The sequence below is a fragment of the Labeo rohita genome, chromosome 14, assembly GCF_022985175.1.
Source record: "Labeo rohita strain BAU-BD-2019 chromosome 14, IGBB_LRoh.1.0, whole genome shotgun sequence".
NCBI lineage: Eukaryota > Metazoa > Chordata > Actinopteri > Cypriniformes > Cyprinidae > Labeo > Labeo rohita.
In genome coordinates, this window is record NC_066882.1 from 7,074,262 (window position 1) to 7,093,678 (window position 19,417).

General features: G+C 36.3%; 1 protein-coding gene across 1 annotated transcript; it reads right to left on the reverse strand.

Annotated features, from left to right (window-relative positions):
• Positions 1-525: 525 nt before the first annotated feature.
• mtnr1ab (melatonin receptor 1A b) lies at positions 526-17,842 on the reverse strand. Its single transcript, XM_051128001.1, has 2 exons — positions 17,408-17,842; positions 526-2,643 (listed from the first exon to the last, which is right to left on the reverse strand). Exons 1-2 carry the CDS (start codon positions 17,580-17,582, stop codon positions 1,775-1,777), a joined length of 1,044 nt encoding a protein of 347 aa, XP_050983958.1. The 5' UTR covers positions 17,583-17,842; the 3' UTR covers positions 526-1,774.
• Between the last annotated feature and the right edge of the window lie 1,575 nt (positions 17,843-19,417).

Below are 19,417 nucleotides of genomic sequence, written 5' to 3' on the forward strand. Positions count from 1 at the left end.
AGTAAATGACTGATCATTTCACTAGATAAAGACCCTTATTCCTCAGATGGGATTGTGTAGAGCCCTTTGAAGCTGCATTGAAACTTCAATTTGGACCTCCAACCCATTGGTTCCCATTAAAATCCACTATATGGAGAAAAATCCTGAAACGTTGTCGTCAAAACCCTTAATTTCTTTTCGACTGAAGGAAGAAAAACATGAACATATTGGACCCATGTGGGTAAGCAAATTATCAGGAATTTTTTTATTCTGGAAGTGAACTAATCATTTAAAGTCATCAATGAATCGTTCACAAATACTCATAAAATGCAATGAGAATGTAAATAGGGTTGAAAAATGTACTAAATGTAAGTAGCATCTATTCACCTGTGTGATGCCTCCCCAACACTTTAATGTTGCTCCTAATGAACCTTCAAGTCTCAACCGACATTAAAAGACAATAATAGTAAAAGAATGGACAACAGTGTGTCCATTTCACCTCTTCTATAGCTTTTAAGCATGCATACTTCTTGTTTTCATCTCAGTTTATTCAGCACAGTTTATTAACATTGAAAAGTTCAAGGACAGACAAACAAATGTGTTCTATTAAGTTGATTTTTATGTTGTAAACAAGAAAGTAAGGTACTGTGTTGAACATATGCCATTTATGTGATATTGTAAAGGTGATTTATAGTAGTACACTGAACTTGATCTACTGTATGCCAGAATATGGATGGGTGAATTCAGGCAAATTGGGAGTCTTTTTGCCATTGATATGACCCAGTAATCCTGAATTAACCCTAAGTTGTTTAAAAAGAGACTTATATTGCTTTATCATTAAATGCACTCAACTGCCATATTATAGCAGTGTAATCTGGCATATAAATCAATCGTACGAGCTGTAACAGAGAGATAAGAAGAACCTGTTATGGAACATGAATATGTAAAATGTCATTTTTAGACTTTGCAGTTTGTTAACATTTCATAAGATATGCAGTTACATAGATGCTACAGTGACAATTTCAAAGTAAAGTTGACCCAAAAATGAAAACTGTGTCATCATTTACTCATGTTGCTCCAAACTGTATTTTTATAAAATGCATTTTTTTCTTTTGTCCGTTCAATAAAATTCAATGCAGTCCGGTGTTGTTTTAGACCCCATTGACAAAAACAATCCTAAACTGGTGAACTAATGAACTGTTCCAAGTCCTTGCCTGCATTTACATAAACCCAGTCTTAAATCTGTCATGGAACCTAAAGACATTTGCTTTCATGGGACAAAATCTGTTGGCCTGCACTGGCTGTCTTACCAATTTAAACCAGGTTGCCTAGAAATAATACACTTGAGTACAATAAACAAAGTGTTATTTTGCAAATGCATTATTTGGCATGCGCTGCAGACAGCCTCTAAAAACATCAGAAAATAACTAAACCTAAAAAACAATATGATAACGGTCATAAATTATATTGTTGAGCACTTATCAGGACTAAGCACTAATGTTCTGCTCAGTTGGCACCTAGTTCCTTATGTACGACAGAGTGTGCATTGGATTGTAGCATAAATGTTACGATGTCCTGAAAAAAAATGTGTGGATCTACGGTATATAAAATAAAAAAGTCTAACAATATGAACTTGTAAACACTGAGACCAAGCAAGATTTTTGCAATGCACCTTTTTGTAAATGCAACAGGTACAAGAAATACATACACCTGTATTCAGGTTATAAATATTGGTTATAAATAGTCAGTTTTGAAAGCTGCTGAAATGCTTATTTGGTTTTCTTTCACAGTGTTCTCATACCGAATCTACTTTGACTTGGTTGTTGTTTGTCATTAAAGGAGATGGCTTGCTTTTGATCCGATCCACAGCATCGTTTGAACTCTCTGGGAAAAACATCCTCGCAGTACAGAGTGAGACAATAATTTTTTTGTACTCTCGTCTGAAGTTCTGGTTCAGCAGTCCGTAGACTATGGCATTAAGGCAGCTGTTGAAATAGGCCATAAAATAACTGGATACAAAAAACCACTCGGGGATGAGAGGCGCGACCCGCCCGGGGTCTATAGCGACCGCCAGGCCGATGAAATTAAGAGGGGCCCAGCAGACGGCAAAAAGAACGAACACCACAAACATGGTGACGAAGTTCCTCACGTCGTGCGGTGTGAGTTTGGGCCGGAACTCGGGTTTGACGCGTCTCCTCACTTGGATCACCAAGATCCAGATCCGCAGGTAGCAGTACGTCACAATCATGATTGGAAGAATGAAATGGAAGAACACCACGGCGATGGTGTACGCCGAGCTGGCCGACTGCGCAAAGGTACACGAGTAGACCCTGGGGTCGTACTGCAGGGACCCGACGTAAAAGTTTGGTACTATAGCGACCACGGTCAGTATCCAGATGAGAAGAATGTAGCAAAGCGAGTTCTTGTCGCTGTATAACTTGTCATACTTCAGGCTGTGACAGATATAGCAGTAGCGATTGATGGCAATGCCAGTGATGTTAAATATAGATCCAATCACGCTCAAACCCATCAGGAATCCACTGATCTGGCAGTGGACAAGTCCCAGATTCCATCCATTATGGACAATGGAGACCAGCACGAGAGGATAAGGATAGACTGCTACCACCAGGTCAGCTACTGCCAGGCTCACCACAAATATGTTCCCTGCAAAACAATGACAGTAGAAAGACTATAAATGCAAATTAAGCAATTACAGCCACACTGTAAAAATGGGAAAACCTTCAAGCAAAACAGTTTCCAGTATGCAAATTATTAGGTTATTGAATAACATGAGGCCAAATAAAATACTGTAGCAGAAATAATAGAGAGGTTTCATATGACTGTCATGTGTTTACCGTCTCCGATTTTGCTGATGGCTTGTCAGGTTCCTTGAAGCCATCAGATTAGATTTGTAAGAAGTTTTGTGTATGACGTCTTCTGAAAACAAAGTTTAGGCGCATTATTTTTCCTGTCCTTTGCAGGATGGATGCCAGTATGCTTTTGCAGCATGACCTTTAATGGATCTAATTAAATCATATCTTTCCTAAGTCTGTCAGCTGCTTTCACTATTAAAAGGATTTGAGTTGCATCTGTTATTGTCACATGATACTTTGCTCTCCAATGAAGAACTTTTAGAACTTTTGGGCCCCATGTTAGAAGAGGCATTGGCTGATAAGACCAAGTCGCTTATTTTAAACAGGCCATTTTCAGATGTTTTTTTCTTTATTTATGTTATGTATTATGTATTTGTGCTTCATCCATATTTGAAAAACCCTTATACCACTTAAAATGAATAAGACTCTAATAACATCAAGTTTCCCTTGCATCTTGACATATTTACACATCTTAAATATGTTATGAAATCAAACATTTTTGCAAAGTGTAAAAAAAACTTTTGAATCATAATTTTTAAGAGGTTTTGGAGTTGCTAATTTCAGCTAAGCTGACCTAACCTTGGATTTTCTTAAAGCTGCCCCTTTTTACAAGATGTAATATACGTCTCGGGTGTCCCCATAATGTGTCTTTAAAGTTTCAGCTCAAAATACCCCACAGATCATTTATTATTTCACTTTGAAAATGGTTGAGTGGAAGCAGAAACATGTTGTTTTCGTGTATGTCTCTTTAAATGCAAATGAGCTGCGGTTCCCTGCCCCCTTCTCCAGAATAGGGCTGTGTCTTTACAACTCGTACCTCAGATACTCTGACAAAAAACGTCTGTTTGGTTTTGATTATCATGTCTATTGCATTAAAATCATGCATTTTAAACCATATTAGTTGAAACTTCAACCTTAAATCAGCTGTCACAGTCCCACCTCTATTGTTTCGATGCTGAAACAAGGATGTAAATTAGACATGAATATCTCTGATTGAGCGATTGAGGTGTTGCGTTGCTGGATGCAATAATGAACATAGAACATAGAACATCTAAGATGCAGTGGATTAAGTTTATTTGTGAAGGGAATGCGCCTCCCATACTACATAAATGCGTCTATGTTTGCGCAAATCATTCGTGATCCAGCTTCACTTATAGGAGAAGTGAGTATAAGGGTTTTTTTTAATGCATCTCTGCAATCACCTTTCCTAATAATGTGCTAGTTTGCAAGTTTAGCGGCTAAACGTGGCTAAATGCAACTAAAGTAAACAGGCTTGTTACTCCACAGAGAGAAGAGAGGGGCGGGGCGAGCAGAGCTCATTAATATTTAAAGCAGCCTCGACCAGAATGGGATGATTTTTGCAGAGCTGATTTTGGCAAGGTAAAAAGGGTGTTGTTTTACACTACCACTGAGAATTTTTAACCAAAGTATATTATGGACTTTTCATTAAGACCCTAAAGAATCATATCAACTTGTGAAAAATGGGCATCTGATGACCCCTTTAAAAACACAGTCAGTTATGTCCGTGAAGGTCATGACATTAGAACTGGCGTACCGCTGTTGCTTACGAAAACAAAATGACGGCGCCAAGGGTGGAAACGTGCAGATTAAGGGGCGGTAATATTATAAGAAGTTTCCCTTCCTACATCACTAGAGGAGTGAAATCTGAGTGGCTTACAGAGAAAAGCTTACCAAAACAAAGTTACTGGGTTGTCCTTTTTCATGTTTTCTGGATGCACCGGGGATCCAACTATAGCACTTAAACATGGAAAAAGTCTGATTTTCATGATATGTCCCCTTAAAGCAATCATATATATAATTGCTTTAAGAAGTATACATACATTTTCTTGTTAAATATTAATAGAAAATATTAATGTAACAAATTTGGATATTTAAAAAAAAAAAAAAAAAAAAATCAAGGAAACACGTTAAGACGATGCGTTAAGAGCCAGGGGGTGAAAACTTTTTGAATTTGAAGATCAGGGTAAATTTAAGTTCTTTTGTCTTCTGGAAAGCATGTAAGTATATTTTGTAGCTTCTAAAGGCCAGTACTAAATAAAAAAAAAAATATGATATTTAGGCAAAATAAGAAAAATGTACACATCTTCATTCTGTTCAAAAGTTTTCACTCCCTGGCTCTCAATGCATCGTTTTTCCTTCTGAAGCATCAGTGAGCGTTTGAACCTCGAGTCCCTCAGTTGTCCTCAGTGTGAAAAGATGGATCTCAGAATCATACAGTCATTGTTGGAAAGGGTTTAAATACACAAAAATGCTGAAAAACCAACGAATTTATGGGACCTGGGCATTTTTTTTGAAGAAGAGCCATCTATATTCATTCTATTGACTTCTATACTCATTTCCTTTTGGCTCACTTAGAAAGAAAAGGTAAAATATTTCGAATGTGAACCAGCCTAACTTTCTCGACAGGCAGATCAGATGTGGAACACTGCACTCGCATACTGGCATTTTTATCTCATATACGGAACACGCTGTGCAAATCTTGTAATCCTGAAGGATTGCCAAATAAATACATTCATGATTTAGCAAATTTAGCTTAATGTTAAGAGAAACCATCAGAGCAGAAGATCGTTCCAGAACAGTGACTCAGTAAATTATTCCTGCGACATCTCAGCGGCTCCTCTATTTTCAACCGTTGTGTTCCTAAAGTTCCATTTGAACTGAGGACGACTAGCAGAGAGAGGGAAAAAATATGAACAGAGATCTGGAAAGCCCGGCAGGGGCCTTGTAGCATGGAGCACAGATCTCACTGCAGAAGTCATCTGCAGCTGTAGACTTCATGTGAGACGTCATTATTTTGAGTGCACAACTGCAACGAGCTAAAGTTTTAATTCCCAAGAGTTCTTTATGCTGTCTATGTGATTACAACTGGAAGGAGGTTTTTAAGTTTACAACTTAAGTTCTTTTTAAAAAAAACTTTGCTGATCTGGGAAAATCAGCTGTTTAATTACTGTTTGTCTAGTCATGTGGCTAGTTTTTGCTCTGAATTTTGTCTGTAAGCACATATCAAACTGCTAGAACTATAACAAATCTGTCAAGGTAATTTCACGTCTATAGCACACATATGGTATTATTTGTTTGGGCAGGCACTATTGAAAACGATCACAATGAAATCATGCTCCTGTCTCTAAAATGTCAAAAATATCAACTTCCCACTGAATGTGAATGCAGCACTGATCAATGTTTGCATTCTACAGTAGCATAAGAGGCAAAGCCACTGAGACTGTAGAGAAAAAGTCCTTACAAGCACGTCACTTCTCCCTAGAGAGTTTGTTTGTGCCACTAATGGCATATATGCTGCAGGGCAAACCTTTGGCTATGATTTTTCCACACCACCACACATACAGTGAGAGAAATTCACGGCCAGATTCACATGATCCTTTGAGAGCCAGAGGAGTGCAAAGAGAATTTCTCACTCTGTTAACTCCTCTACATCCAATTGTTTATGTGGCTGCTTTTTTCTGTCTTTCTGCTGTGCGCTATATGATTAAATTATCTTGCGAGGTTTATTGTTTACATTTACTCTTATGCATTTGGCAGAACCTTTCATCCAAAGTGACTTGCATTTTTACAGTTCTAGCATTCCCTGGGAATCAAACTCATGCCCTTGGTGTTATGATCACCACACTTTAGCGTTTGAGGTCTAGCATCAAAGCAAAAATAACAACCATTGTATAATATCTTTATTTGAAACACATATAATCTGAAGTTTGGGGCATTATTATTTTTATTCAGCAAGGACACATTAAATTGATTAAAAGTGACTTATGTTATAGTTAGTGTTCTAAAGACTTTTAGTTTGTATTATATTTCCATTGCTTCTCTTTTTGCTTCCTGTGTTTTCTTCCTGTGTTTGACCTTGGTTAGCGATTGGTCTCACCTGTTTCTAATTTAGTTTCCTTTTTCTTTTGTATATATAGCTCTTTGATCTAACATTCCTTTGTCGGTTCTTTTCATACTGTATAGCCTAAGTTTCATGTTGATAGTAAACTGTAACTCTGTTGTTTTTGTAGTGGATTCCTGTGTTCCTGAGTTTTTGGCTTGTTTTAATAAATTCAGTATGTGATTCAGATCAACACCTCGACTTCTTTTCATCCACACCACTGCGCCATGACCCGAAAAGACATTTAAAATGCTTTCCAACTCAAAAAAATATTGTTCTTCTGAACGTTCAATTCATCATAGAATCCCATAAAATGATGATGATAATAATAATGCGTCTTGAGCAGCAAATCAGCATATTAGAATGATTTCTGAAGGATCATTTGATAGCAAAGACTGGAGTAATAATGCTGAAAATTCTGCTTTGCCTCACAGGAAATATTTACAAAAATACATTCAAACTAGGGGTGTGCGATATGATCACAATCTTATGTCACGTTATGAGTAGTTTTTTTTCACGGTAATGATATACAGTTGAGGTCAAAAGTTTACATCCCCCTTTCAGAATCTGCAAAATGTTCATTATTTGACCAAAACAAGAGGGATCATACAAAATGCATGTTATTGTTTGTTTAGTACTGAACTGAACAAGATATTTCACATAAAATATGTTTACATAAAGTCCACAAAATAAAAAAATAATAAAAGTTTACATCCCCTTGATTCCTCTTGTGTTCTTACCTGAATGATCCACAGCTGTTTTTTTTTTTTTTAGTTTTTGAGTTCTTTGTTTGTCCTGAACCGTTAAACTGCCTGCTGTTGTTCAGAAAAATCCTTCACGTCCCACAAATTCTTTGGTTTTCCAGCATGTTTGTGTATTTGAACCCTTTCCAACAATGATTTTGAGATTTTCACACTGATGACAACTGAGGAACTCATATACATCTAATACAGAAGGTGCAAACACTCACTGATGCTCCAGAAAGAAAAAACATGCATTAAGAGCCGGGGGGTGAAAACTTTTGGAATTTGAAGATCAGGATAAATTTAACTTATTTTGTCTTCTGGGAAACATGCAACTATCTTCTGTAGCCGCTGAAGGGTAGTACTAAATAAAAAAAATATATTTAGGCAAAATAAGAAAAATCTCCATTCTGTTCAAAAGTTTTCACCCCCCAGCTCTTAATGCATGGTTTTTGCTTCTAAAGCATCAGTGAGCATTTAAACCTTCTGTAATAGTTGCATATATAGTGAACAGTGTTGGGGAAAGTTACTTTTAAAAGTAATGCATTACAATTTTGCGTTACTCCCTGAAAAAGTAACTAATTATGTTACTCAGTTACTTTTTATGGAAAGTAATGAGTTACGTTACTTTTGCATTACTTTTTAAATCTGGGCAGGGCTTGCTTCTTTGTTTTTAATATAAAACAATTCTAATGTAAAAGCCCTTTTACACCAAAAGTGAAATCAATTCACCTCAGGCTGAAAAAAAAAGAGTACATTTTTTGCAGGAAATTGCTCTTCAGCAATAAAAAAAAATGAAGCACAAATGTTAGTTGATCTAAAGTAATTTTTGCTTATTAGTATGGTTGAATTGCATCATCGAAGGTCAGCTGCAAAGACACTGGTTAATAAAATGGGATTAAATACATAAAGGATACTTGTTTTACTTACTGAATCTGTTTTTTTGTGACTGAGATGAATTAATGCATGTTCACATTTGGTCTAGAATACAGTAACATCATTTCCCGACAGGAGACTTGTCAATCAATAAATGGGGAAAAAAGTAACTGGCGTTACTTATTTGGAGTAACTCAGATATTTTCTTAGAAATTCAAAAGTAATGCGTTACTTTACTAGTTACTTGAAAAAAGTAATATTATTACGTGACTTGCGTTACTTGTAAGTAAAAGAAAACGGGTATATTAAATTGTAATAGTATTGAGAAAGCAAGAGAGGAGAAAGTGTGGTTAAAAATGAACCATTAGCCTGACTCTGTTACATCCATCTGACTGGTGTTCAACAGTACAGAAAAAGAAATTATATGTGAGATGTGAGCTTTTAGTGTGAGTTGAGATTCAAAAGAGATTCAAAAGACTGGATACTGCAAAGTAATGCCAAGACAGTAGGTCATTCAACTGAGCTAAAAAAAAAAAAAAACATACTGCATAGCGTGACCACTGTATGAGTGCCTCTTTAGCCGGTTTGTTCAATAAAACACTTAAAAAGACAGTGTTTTCTTCAGTATGAAAATGTCTAAGGTGTAAATTAGATTTTTTTTTCTTTCTCTACAGAAGATGCGCAACCAGGTGTTTCCTCTGTGCTGGACAGGCCTGCAGGACATAGGTGAATGTATTTATAGTAGTTTGAGATGGTAATGAAGACTAAATGGTTATACACAACTTGTTCGAGGAGGAAATGTGGTAGAACATGTTCGCTATCAACACAGCGGCTAGACGTCATTAAGATGAAATGAGTTTAAGCCCCGTTAGACGCTGCCGGTGGATGCTGTAACTACACCATCTGGATCTAAAAGGCATCTTTCACCAATAACAGCCATTCAAAAGCAGCCACGTATTCAGTATTTTATTATATTATTCTAGGTCTTTTGCCAGAGCTTGGATTGTTTTTGCTGGGCTCTTAAAAGCGTGAAATAGATTTATATTGTTCCTGTCTGCTGCCTTTGACATCACAGCTTAGAATAATCACAAGCAAAGCATTTGTGTGCTGACATCAGTCAATAAGCGTTGTGATGCCGTCATTTTCCTGCAACACTAGAGTGATTAGTTACATGACATTTGCAGTTCAGGACAGGTGATTCAGAATCCTGTAAATGCAAAACAACCTAGGATTTAACACTTTAGTGAACTCATATAATTCACAGCACAATACTAGAGACTTTGAACATCTCAAATCCAAATGTCAAGGTTTGTTTATTCAGTGGGGAACTAAATGTTAAATATGATGTTTAAAGTAATCAAATTGTAATTAATCATTGCACTTGTGTGTTTAACAGAAGCTAAATGCAAAGACTGCAGTATGTACTAGAAAGGTTTGCTATCCTTTCAAATGAAAGTCATTAGAAATTGAAGAGTGCTGAGATGGTTTAAAGAAGTAATTATGTTTTTTTATACTGTGGCTAAATAAATGCAGCTAAAGACGAACACATTGCCATGCTTTTGCTCTTTATCTTTATTCGTCCTGGTGAAAGAAAAATAGAGCACTCATTACAAACAACAAGGAATTTCTTGGCTTAACCTTTTGGCTTAAACCAAAAGATCTTTGGTCCCATAAGTATCCGTTATATTTATTCAGTATCTCTTTAATGAAGGCTCTCCACATCTAAGCAACCAGATATTAAAGCAAATAGCGTATCACGCTGATAGCCAAATTTTGGAATATTGGCTTCTAATTCGTTAATGCTGGGTATCGCATATTTTAATTGCAGCCTTTGCAAAATAAACTTTGATATCATTTTGTCACTCCTACTGAGTGTAAATACAGCACTAAAGAGAAGCTCTAAACTACCCTTGAAATATTATGCTTAAATCAATATTTTATTGCTTTGGGATCCTGCAGGGCAGTTTCAAATGATACTGGAGTCTTGTCAAACATAACTCATCACGCATCTCCTTCTGCTTAATTCGTGGCTAAAGACTTGCAAGGGAAAGTATCTAGCAGGTCCTGTTTAGCTCACATTTGTGCACAGATTATATTGAAGAATCATCCAATTTACTTCTAGGAAAAACAACTGACAGGAAAAAACAAACTGAAATTAATTTATCTATACCTCAACAAAAATTACATAGCCACAGCAACAACATTTATTCATGAATATTATTCCTAACTTCATTTCTATAGATAATGAGACCATTATGGAGCTCAACTGGGGGAGATATGACATTTGATATCAAGTCATCTGCCACAGTCAAATCCAAATAAAGGGTCAATGTCTGGCCTTGCACAAAAACTACTGAACAAACCAATTCAAAGCCTGTAGCAGCACACAGAGCGAGGATACTGAGGATAGTGAGGAGAAGAGTGAGGATACTGCTTGTCTGCAGTAAAGCATATTTCTATGTAACTTATGTTCATTTGGGTAAACGCTGCACACTGATATTTTGTTTGACTATCAAGCAGAACAATATGCAACAATATTGTGACCCTGGACCACAAAACCAGTCTTAAGTAGCATGCATGGATATTTTTGTAGCAATAGCCAGCATTGTCAAAAATCATTAGGATATTAAGTAAAGATCATGTTCCATGAAGATATTTTGTAAATTTCCTACCGTAAATGTATCAAAACTTATTTTTTTATTAGTAATATGCATTGCTATGAACTTCATTTGGACAATTTTAAAGGTGATTTTCTCAGTATTTTTATTTTTTTGCAGCCTCAGATACCAGATTTTCAAACAGTCATATCTCGGGCCAAATATCCTAACAAACCATACATCAGTGGAAAGCTTATTTATTCAACTTTAATTAAAAAAAATGACCCTTATGACTGGTTTTGTGGTCCAGGGTCACACATATGAAAAATAAGCAGGCTGGCCTGATATAACAAAAGTCTTAAACGCTAAAATCAGACCCCTTGGTTCTTTGGTTTTGGAATTGTAAAATTCAAAAAGTTTTCAGTGTCACTTTTTGTCAATTTAACACATCCTTGGTGAATAAAAGTATTAATTTCTTTCAAAAAAATGAAGTATAAAAATTACATATAGACAGTGTGCTTTCAAACAACAGATGAAGAGATTTGTCCATGGTGATTTGGTCACTAATACTTTTTTGTGAAAAATAGACCAAACACTGTGACTCTGCTTTTTGAAAATTGAATAAAATTCAACTCACAGCTCATCCATATTTATAAGATTTTACATTTGGCTTTTATCCAAAGCAACTTTCACCGCATTCAAGTTACACATTCTATCAGTCCATGCGTTCCTGTAGAGTTGAACCATTTACCTTACTGTTACCTACTGTACCAACATGCTCTATTGCTGAGCTACAAAAATGACTAAGAAACTGAAAAGAAGAAGAATAAAAACAGGCCCAATAAACACAACATGGTGTAGTGTAATTTAATTGTCTCCTTAAATTTACGCATTTGGCAGACACTAGTGCATTCAAGATATTGCATGTTATCACGCATGCTTATATAGTACGGCCACAGACCTCCTGTGACATTTGACACTGATTGAATTGTCTGACAAAGCGGTGGACCAGGCATTTCTGGCTGTGTTTAACAGTGAATGAGCCAAGAGTGGATCTTCAAAAGTGAGTCAGTCTGTAAGTGAGCGCAGCATCAGTACAGTGTATCTGCAATTGCCCATTCATTAAGGCATCGAAACCAGCCCAAGGGCAGGCCGGGGGCCAAGTCAAGCGGGATTGAGGACATGAACTCCTTGAGAATAAATAAAACTTCATGGTAAAAAGCAAAACATTAGGGAGTTTCCCACGGGGCAATGCAGCATGACAACAAAACTGCAATGTAAAAACTGCAAAAAAAGGTAATCTATGGGAGTCAGACAGCTAGTATATATATTTCACCTAAAATGCACGTGTAATTGTCTTGTCATTTAATGCAACAGTTAATTTTAGTCTTAAATTGCATGACTTTAGAAAATCTCACTCTCCCATGTCTTGTTCGTTTTGAATCTTGCATCACCAACCAATTTTGTTGTAAAAAGCAATCAGGGCATTTAGAAGTGTGACAGTAAATTGCATCATAGTTCAGTTACCCTGAACAATAGCTTTTGAATCGTCAGTAGTATTATTTTATATCCTGAGAAATATACTTTCAACAAGACTTTTAGATGCTGTTGTTTAAAAATAGGTCATAAGTTTTTTTTAAAGTGTCCTAATATTGTGTTGGAGTCCCCTACAGCAGATTTAAATGCATCTAAGGTCAGAAAACATTGTCATTTTCTCAGAATATACATTTATACATTATACATACATTTCGAAACGGTTTGTTTTAATCAGTTTTGAGCGTAATGTCTGTAAACCCCTCCTTTCAATAAGTCTACTCTGCTCTGATTGGTCTGCTGGCCAAACCTTACGTTAGCCTTGGAAGTTAGCGAATGCTACCATCTGTGTTGCCAAGTCTTGTTTTCGATGTTCGTGGGTTGAAGCAACCCCAATAACGTCATATTTAGCCCCTGGAATGCAAATTTACTAGGGGAACCTTGACAAAAAGCGTATATTTTACACCCCGGAAGGTGATTTTTAACGGGGGACCCCCTCAAAATGGCAACCCTGATGCACCTTTACATAAAACAATAATATAGTGCTCCAATCCATTCTTAAAATAATGACATAAAAATATTTTGTTTAAAACTTGCGCAAGAAAATCGTGCCCACAGCTAAAGTTTAGCTGCTAAACCCCTAAAACTTGAAAATATATACATAATTTATCGATCGTCCTTACAGGTTGTGGTTTGGAGATGCTTGTTATTCCAAATAAAGAAGATTAGAAGCCAAAGAAGATAAAAGCCAAGAATAGAGAAGCAGTTTTCGGTAAAATGACGAACACACAACAAAAGGGTCGGTTCAACCCCCGGACATGAAAAAGAACCCGTGGCAACAGTATGAAAGTAGCCCAAACGATCTGTCATTTTTTTTCAAAAAATAAAAATTTGTATACTTTTTAAGCACAAAAGCTTGTGTAGCACAGGCTCTGGGATGCGCGTCCACGATGCTACTAATTAGTAATGGGTCGTTCTTAAACGATTCTTTCATTTTAAAGGAAAGAATGAGTCGTCTCGGGGAGTGATTCGTTCATTCACGCATGTGCCACATCCTATTAGGTTCTGTACTGGAATTAGTTCACCTGTTTCGAGTCTTCGGGTTTTTCGAGTCTGAGTATGGCGAAAAACTCCATCTTATTTACACCTACAACTTGAGAGGAGGACATTGTTGTATCTTTTTGTTTGTAAACAGCATTTACAAACATACTTGCATTAATAAACTTACGCGTTCGCTTTGTAAACACTGTGTCTGTAGTTCCGCCTATGTTCTGCATGACCTTTCGACTTGATTCAGTAGTATGTAGCGTCGTGAACGTGCATCCCAGAGCCTGTGCTACACAAGCTTTTGTGCTTAAAAAGTATTAAAAAATATTATTTTCTGAAAAAAATGATTGATCATTTCACTAGATAGTTGAGCCCTTTGAAGCTGCATTTAAACTACATTTTGGAAGTTCAAAATCTGGACACCAATGAAAAAAATCAGAAAAATCCTGAAATGCTTTCCTCAAAAAACATAATTTCTTCACGACTGAAGACAAAAAGACGTGAACATCTTGGATGACAAGGGGGTGAGTAAATTATTTGTGAGTTGTTGTTCTGGAAGTGGACTTCTCCTTAACAGCTTTGCAGACTGTTTACATTAAAGGTTAGCTATGTTACAAACTAAGACTTTGAAAACCCTGCGCTTTACAATTACTGTATGTAATCATTTTATTCTCTAGAAAATTCTGTCCTCATTCCACCCATGTTCAGTACCCAAGCCTGCTGAAAGGGCCCTTCTTCCACTCACACAAGCTCTGTGAATAATTGGTAGAGAAGAGTTCCTCTTGAATGAACAGTGAAGTTCTAATAAGACCGCCTTGGGCTTATAAAGCGACGTCAAACCAGCTAAAGAACAGTAGTTAAAGATGAGAACAGCACAGAGAAGATGAGCTCTGTTACAGTGTCCTTGAAAAACATAAAAAAGGGAATCAATCACCTGCATGTTGTTCCTGTATAGCTCAGTTGGTAGTAGGTGATGCTCACAACACAAAGGTCATGGGTTCATTTCCCAGGAAGCAGACAAATTGATTACCTTTATCTTGAAATACGCATCTGGTTCCATAACAAGTTATAAAATGCATACAGTCCAGCATATCAGTGCTAGCTCTCAGGTGGAGTTTCGTTCATAATTTTATGATGTAGGTACACTGGCTGTGTTGAAATGAGGATTACCTAACAGCAGGGAATGGTTGGTCTGAATAATCTAAACAGACAGTGGTGCCACAGCAGATAGAGTCTTTGAGGTTGAGTAGCTTAAATAAAACAGATAGACCGCAATGGGGAGGAAAGGAACCACTTTGTTTCACCACAGAAGAACAATGAAGAGCGAATGTGTGCGTGCTCGCATACTGTGTATATGTGTGTTTTTGGGGTAACTGTAACTTTGGATATGTGGTGGAATGATTGCTAATTGAATATTCTCGCTGGGTCAGTGGTCTTTACAACGGGGCCATAGGAGGTCCTCGCACTAGTGAGAAACATAATGAAGCACACATCATGGGAGGCTAATGGGACAATTACTGGGTTAATTTGACCCACTAATCAAAGAACATGGTGCACTATACTTAGTAGAGGAGGAGACATTACAGAACATATATAAAAAGTAAATTAATAAACAATGCACCTGAAACACCTGACAAGTACACCATGCTAAAATATGTGAAAATGGACTGAAACAGTATTGTTATTGTGGGTGCTTTAAAATATTGTGAATAATTCTAGGTTATCTGAATGGTTCAGATTTTTAGAAACAAACATAGCTACTTTTTCATCAGCTAGTTAAAATGTGACCCTGGACCACACCTTAAGTAGCATGTATATATTTGTAGCAAAAGCCAAAAATACACTGTATGGGTCAAAATTATTGATTTTTCTTTTATGCCAAAAATTATTAATAAATATATCAAAAACTGTTTTTTTTATTAGTAATATGCATTGGTAAGAATTTCATTTGGACAACTTTAAAGCAGTTTTCTCAATATTTTGATTTTTTTTTTTTTTTTTTTTGCACCCTCAGATTCCAGATTTTCAAATAGTTGTATCTCGGCCAAACCCTAACAAACTATACATCAATGGAACGCTTGTTTAATCAGCTTTCAGATAATGTATAACTCTCAATTTAAAAAAAAAAAAAATTGACCCCTAAACGTACAACACTGCATATATGCTGCGAAATGGGCTTAATGAAAATGCAGATTCACTATCTGACAGTAGGTGGCACTTATGGAAAGTAGCAATACATTGTTTACCATGAATACGCTGGTACACAAAGAAGCACTTCGCAACGTTCGGTTTCTGACATCCACTTTTCACAGAAAAGAAAGGAAGTTTTTGTCAGTATTTACATGCTTTCAAACAGCCATTGGGTTCATTAAAAAACACCAAATATTTAAATACTTAATATTTATTTTCAAACATCTGTTTAAAATCTGCAAAAATTATATTTTGAAATTTTAATCATGACTAAATGCCAGCATTAAAAAAAAATATCTAAATATATTGTTCATTTTAATCGGTTAAAAACATTTCTTTACTTATTTCATTTTATTGTATAGGTTTTATAGTATTTAAATGTTAAAGGTTCTTCTTGATATTGTAAATTAAAGGTTATTTAGTAACAAGTTGAACTTGTTATTAAAAGGACAGGACTTTACTTATACTGCGATTTAAAATCTTCAGCAATTATTGTGATATGAAAATTGGATACTATCATATGCCAACTTAATTTCAATAGCAATAACATCAAGCTGCACCACGTAATAATGTAAGTATATTTAGTTAATTGGAATTGCTTTATACTTAGTGTAAACATTAGCACTGTCAGAACCTGTTTTTCTATAGTGCTGTTGTAATTTTCAAACTGGTGCCACAAACTTCACAGTTCAGGAACAACATAAGGTCTCTGTCTCCATTGGCAGAGAAAAGTGACATATGGGTCGGTGTGACACCGGTGATAAGCACTCCATCCACTCAGGAAAATGACTGGCCTGTTCAGGTTTGTTTGATATTGGGCCAGTTACCTCAAACCTCTAAAAATAGTTCCTAACTGTCCACTGTCAGGAATGACAGAAAATATAAAATCACACTCAGTAAGAATTAAGTTTATGCAGAATGCTGCATATTAGTTCATTTAGAAACTGTTAAAACTCACTGTATACTACAGTACAGTGTACACTGACTGTTAAACGCATGTTTTTCTGTCAATATTTAAAATCCTGTAATTTAAGCACAATATCACCTGGAATCCTGGTGCTGCATTACAGAAATTTAACTTATATTTCTATCTTATCTGAGTCATCATTGTAATTTGACTTGGGAAACAGAGCCTTAAGTCAAGAATTAAGTAAGGAAGTTTCTGTTATACAAGATCTGGTAATGTGACCAGGAATGTTGTAATGAACTGTAAAGTTGCAATTCTGACTAGTTAGTAAAAAGCAACTGTAACTAGTAAGAAAAAAAACATGTTACTACAAATAAAATATACTAGTTTCATATTAAATGCAGTTAATAAGTACTAGTAAAGATGGAAAAGATAATACACACTAGTCAGAAATTTTGTTATAAAATTATTAGCAATAAATAGCATATAACTCAAGAGCAAAAATGTTACATTTGTTTCCAATAACAATGGAACAGTTACTTGTCACTACTGTGATAGTTGCTAATAAGGAATAAATGCTGACTGTTTGAAGAAATCTCTAATTTGTCAAATTATACTACTGTTATTGAATGAATAGTTACAGGTGAACTGAAAATGATAATAGTAATAGATTATCTTCTAGCAATTAAAACGTGTCTACGACAGTTTAAACGGATAAATGTTTAAACGGCTTGCCAAATTTGGTTTATAAACGATCTTACCTGCGTTTCGGAGTTTCTTGTTTCTGTACACGGAGAAGATCACCAAGAGGTTCCCCAGTATATCAACCACGATAGTGAAGATCAGAAAGCTGCCCAAAGTTGTGGCGACCCAGGGAGGGCGATTCAGAGGGCTCAGTGAAGAACTGTTCATCAAGCCGCTGCCATTTATGCTCATTTTATCTTCACTTCAATAATCCTCGCCATAAATCATAGGATTTGATTCCATTGGAAAACCATGTGTGGCTGTTATTGCGTTTGCGTAAACGTGCGTAAAATGAAGGTCTGTTATCATGTCATGGTCTTCGATGGAGCGCACGCCTTCATGCTCTGAGCGCGGACATGTGTCCGCACTTTTATAGCTTTCTGTCTACATCAGATTGTTGGTATGTGACATCCGACAGCAAGTTAAGTTCTTCTCAAATGCCCATGGATGGGTGATGCTGTCTGTAGATCGCTGTTACGCTGCCCCGCTGTGGAAGACAACGAAATCGGCTCAGAATTTGGGTCGGAGAAGGTTGAGCTGCTACTTTTGCGTTCCCTTGCGATTATTTATGCAAGTATGCAAGTGTGCATTCGTTATTTTAAGTCATTCATCGTTTATTAACGTCAAAATCGACACATTCACATAGTTTAATCAAGCCTCGTGGGGAAAAAAATCGTTTCAGTGCGTGGACGCGCGATGAAACTTGGAGGTTCAAACACTGCTTAAGGGCTACCCTTAAACTATTCTCCATGCCCTTAAGCAAAAAACTTCACCCGAGGCTGCTTTATAGCTGTTTCTGTATTAGATGAACCGTCAATCCCTTTGTACAAAGGGTCTTAAAGATCACATGTTTAAGTATTGATGTCATATACAGGTATATGCTGTCAAGTCCACATCAGACAGCCCTGATATAAGATCAAAACTAAGACTAGAGAGACTAGGTATTTCACTTTTTACTCCAGTGCATCTTTCTAAGCATAGGTTTATTTTTTAAAGTGTTTCTCTAGGCACTTGACATTTCCACTGTTATTGCACAAAAGATACAGTTCATTAAACACATGCTGACCATATCTGAGGGTGCCTAATTGGGCTTTGACTTAAAACCTTAAAGCTACTGAGAGGTATATACTGTGACAGCTTCCACCTGAGACAACACTGAGATTTATTTATTTGTTTGTTTATTTTTGCATCAACGCCCAGCCCTAATAGGCATGCAGTCAGTCAACTATCGTGTATGTGTGCTTATTATGAAAAATGTATGAGAAGTGGCCATGTTTATTTTAAATACATTGTTAGTGTTGTTTTGAGCAATTCATCGTTGCATTTTATTCTAAAGAAAAAACATGCTTTCGTATTCTGTTATCTAAATGTAGGAGTTTTCCAACTGCTAGACAGAGCTGCAAAAAGCATCTGAGCAGCAATAATAAACTGCCCCTTAAAAACAACCTTTAGACCATGCAGCTGTCCATTTGCACATACAGCCAAATGTATTCGTCATAGAGTAATGTGGTCCAAATACTCTTTGGACTGTGGCTCAGCATCATGCATTAGCTTTGCATTGGAGGATGCCTGTCAGTGCCAACCTCTTTAAATAAACCAGACTGAATAGTTGCAGTTTTATCTCTCTTATACACACTTCATTTCAGACACGTCAAAGCTATACATCCAGTGTGTCACAAGTTAAACGGGTTATGTCGTATATTTGAAATATTTTCTCCCTGAGGTTCATTTCTAAGGTCAAGGAGTCTTGCACCAAAACCAGTGATAACTTAGACATTTTCAATACCCTTTCTATACTTCATGCCACTATATCTTTAAAACTGTAAAAGTCTGTGTAAAGGCAATTCACAGAATTGTTTCTATACACGTTATAAATTTTAGAAATGTATTGCTGAAATCACGTTACAAAGACTGTGAACTACATAGTACTTAATTGTGGCGTTAAACTGTTAAAAGCTTTTTTTAATTTTTGTGTTCAGAATTTTTTGGAAAGGCCTGAAATTAATCGCGAGTTACTGTCCTTACCA

Coding starts and splice junctions, on each gene's coding strand:
- mtnr1ab (XM_051128001.1), bottom strand. CDS start 17,582: ATGAGCATAAATGGCAGCGGCTTGATGAACAGTTCTTCACTGAGCCCT. Junction 2,644..17,407: donor CAAGAAACTCCGAAACGCAG/GTAAGATCGTTT, acceptor ATTGTTTTGCAG/GGAACATATTTGTGGTGAGC.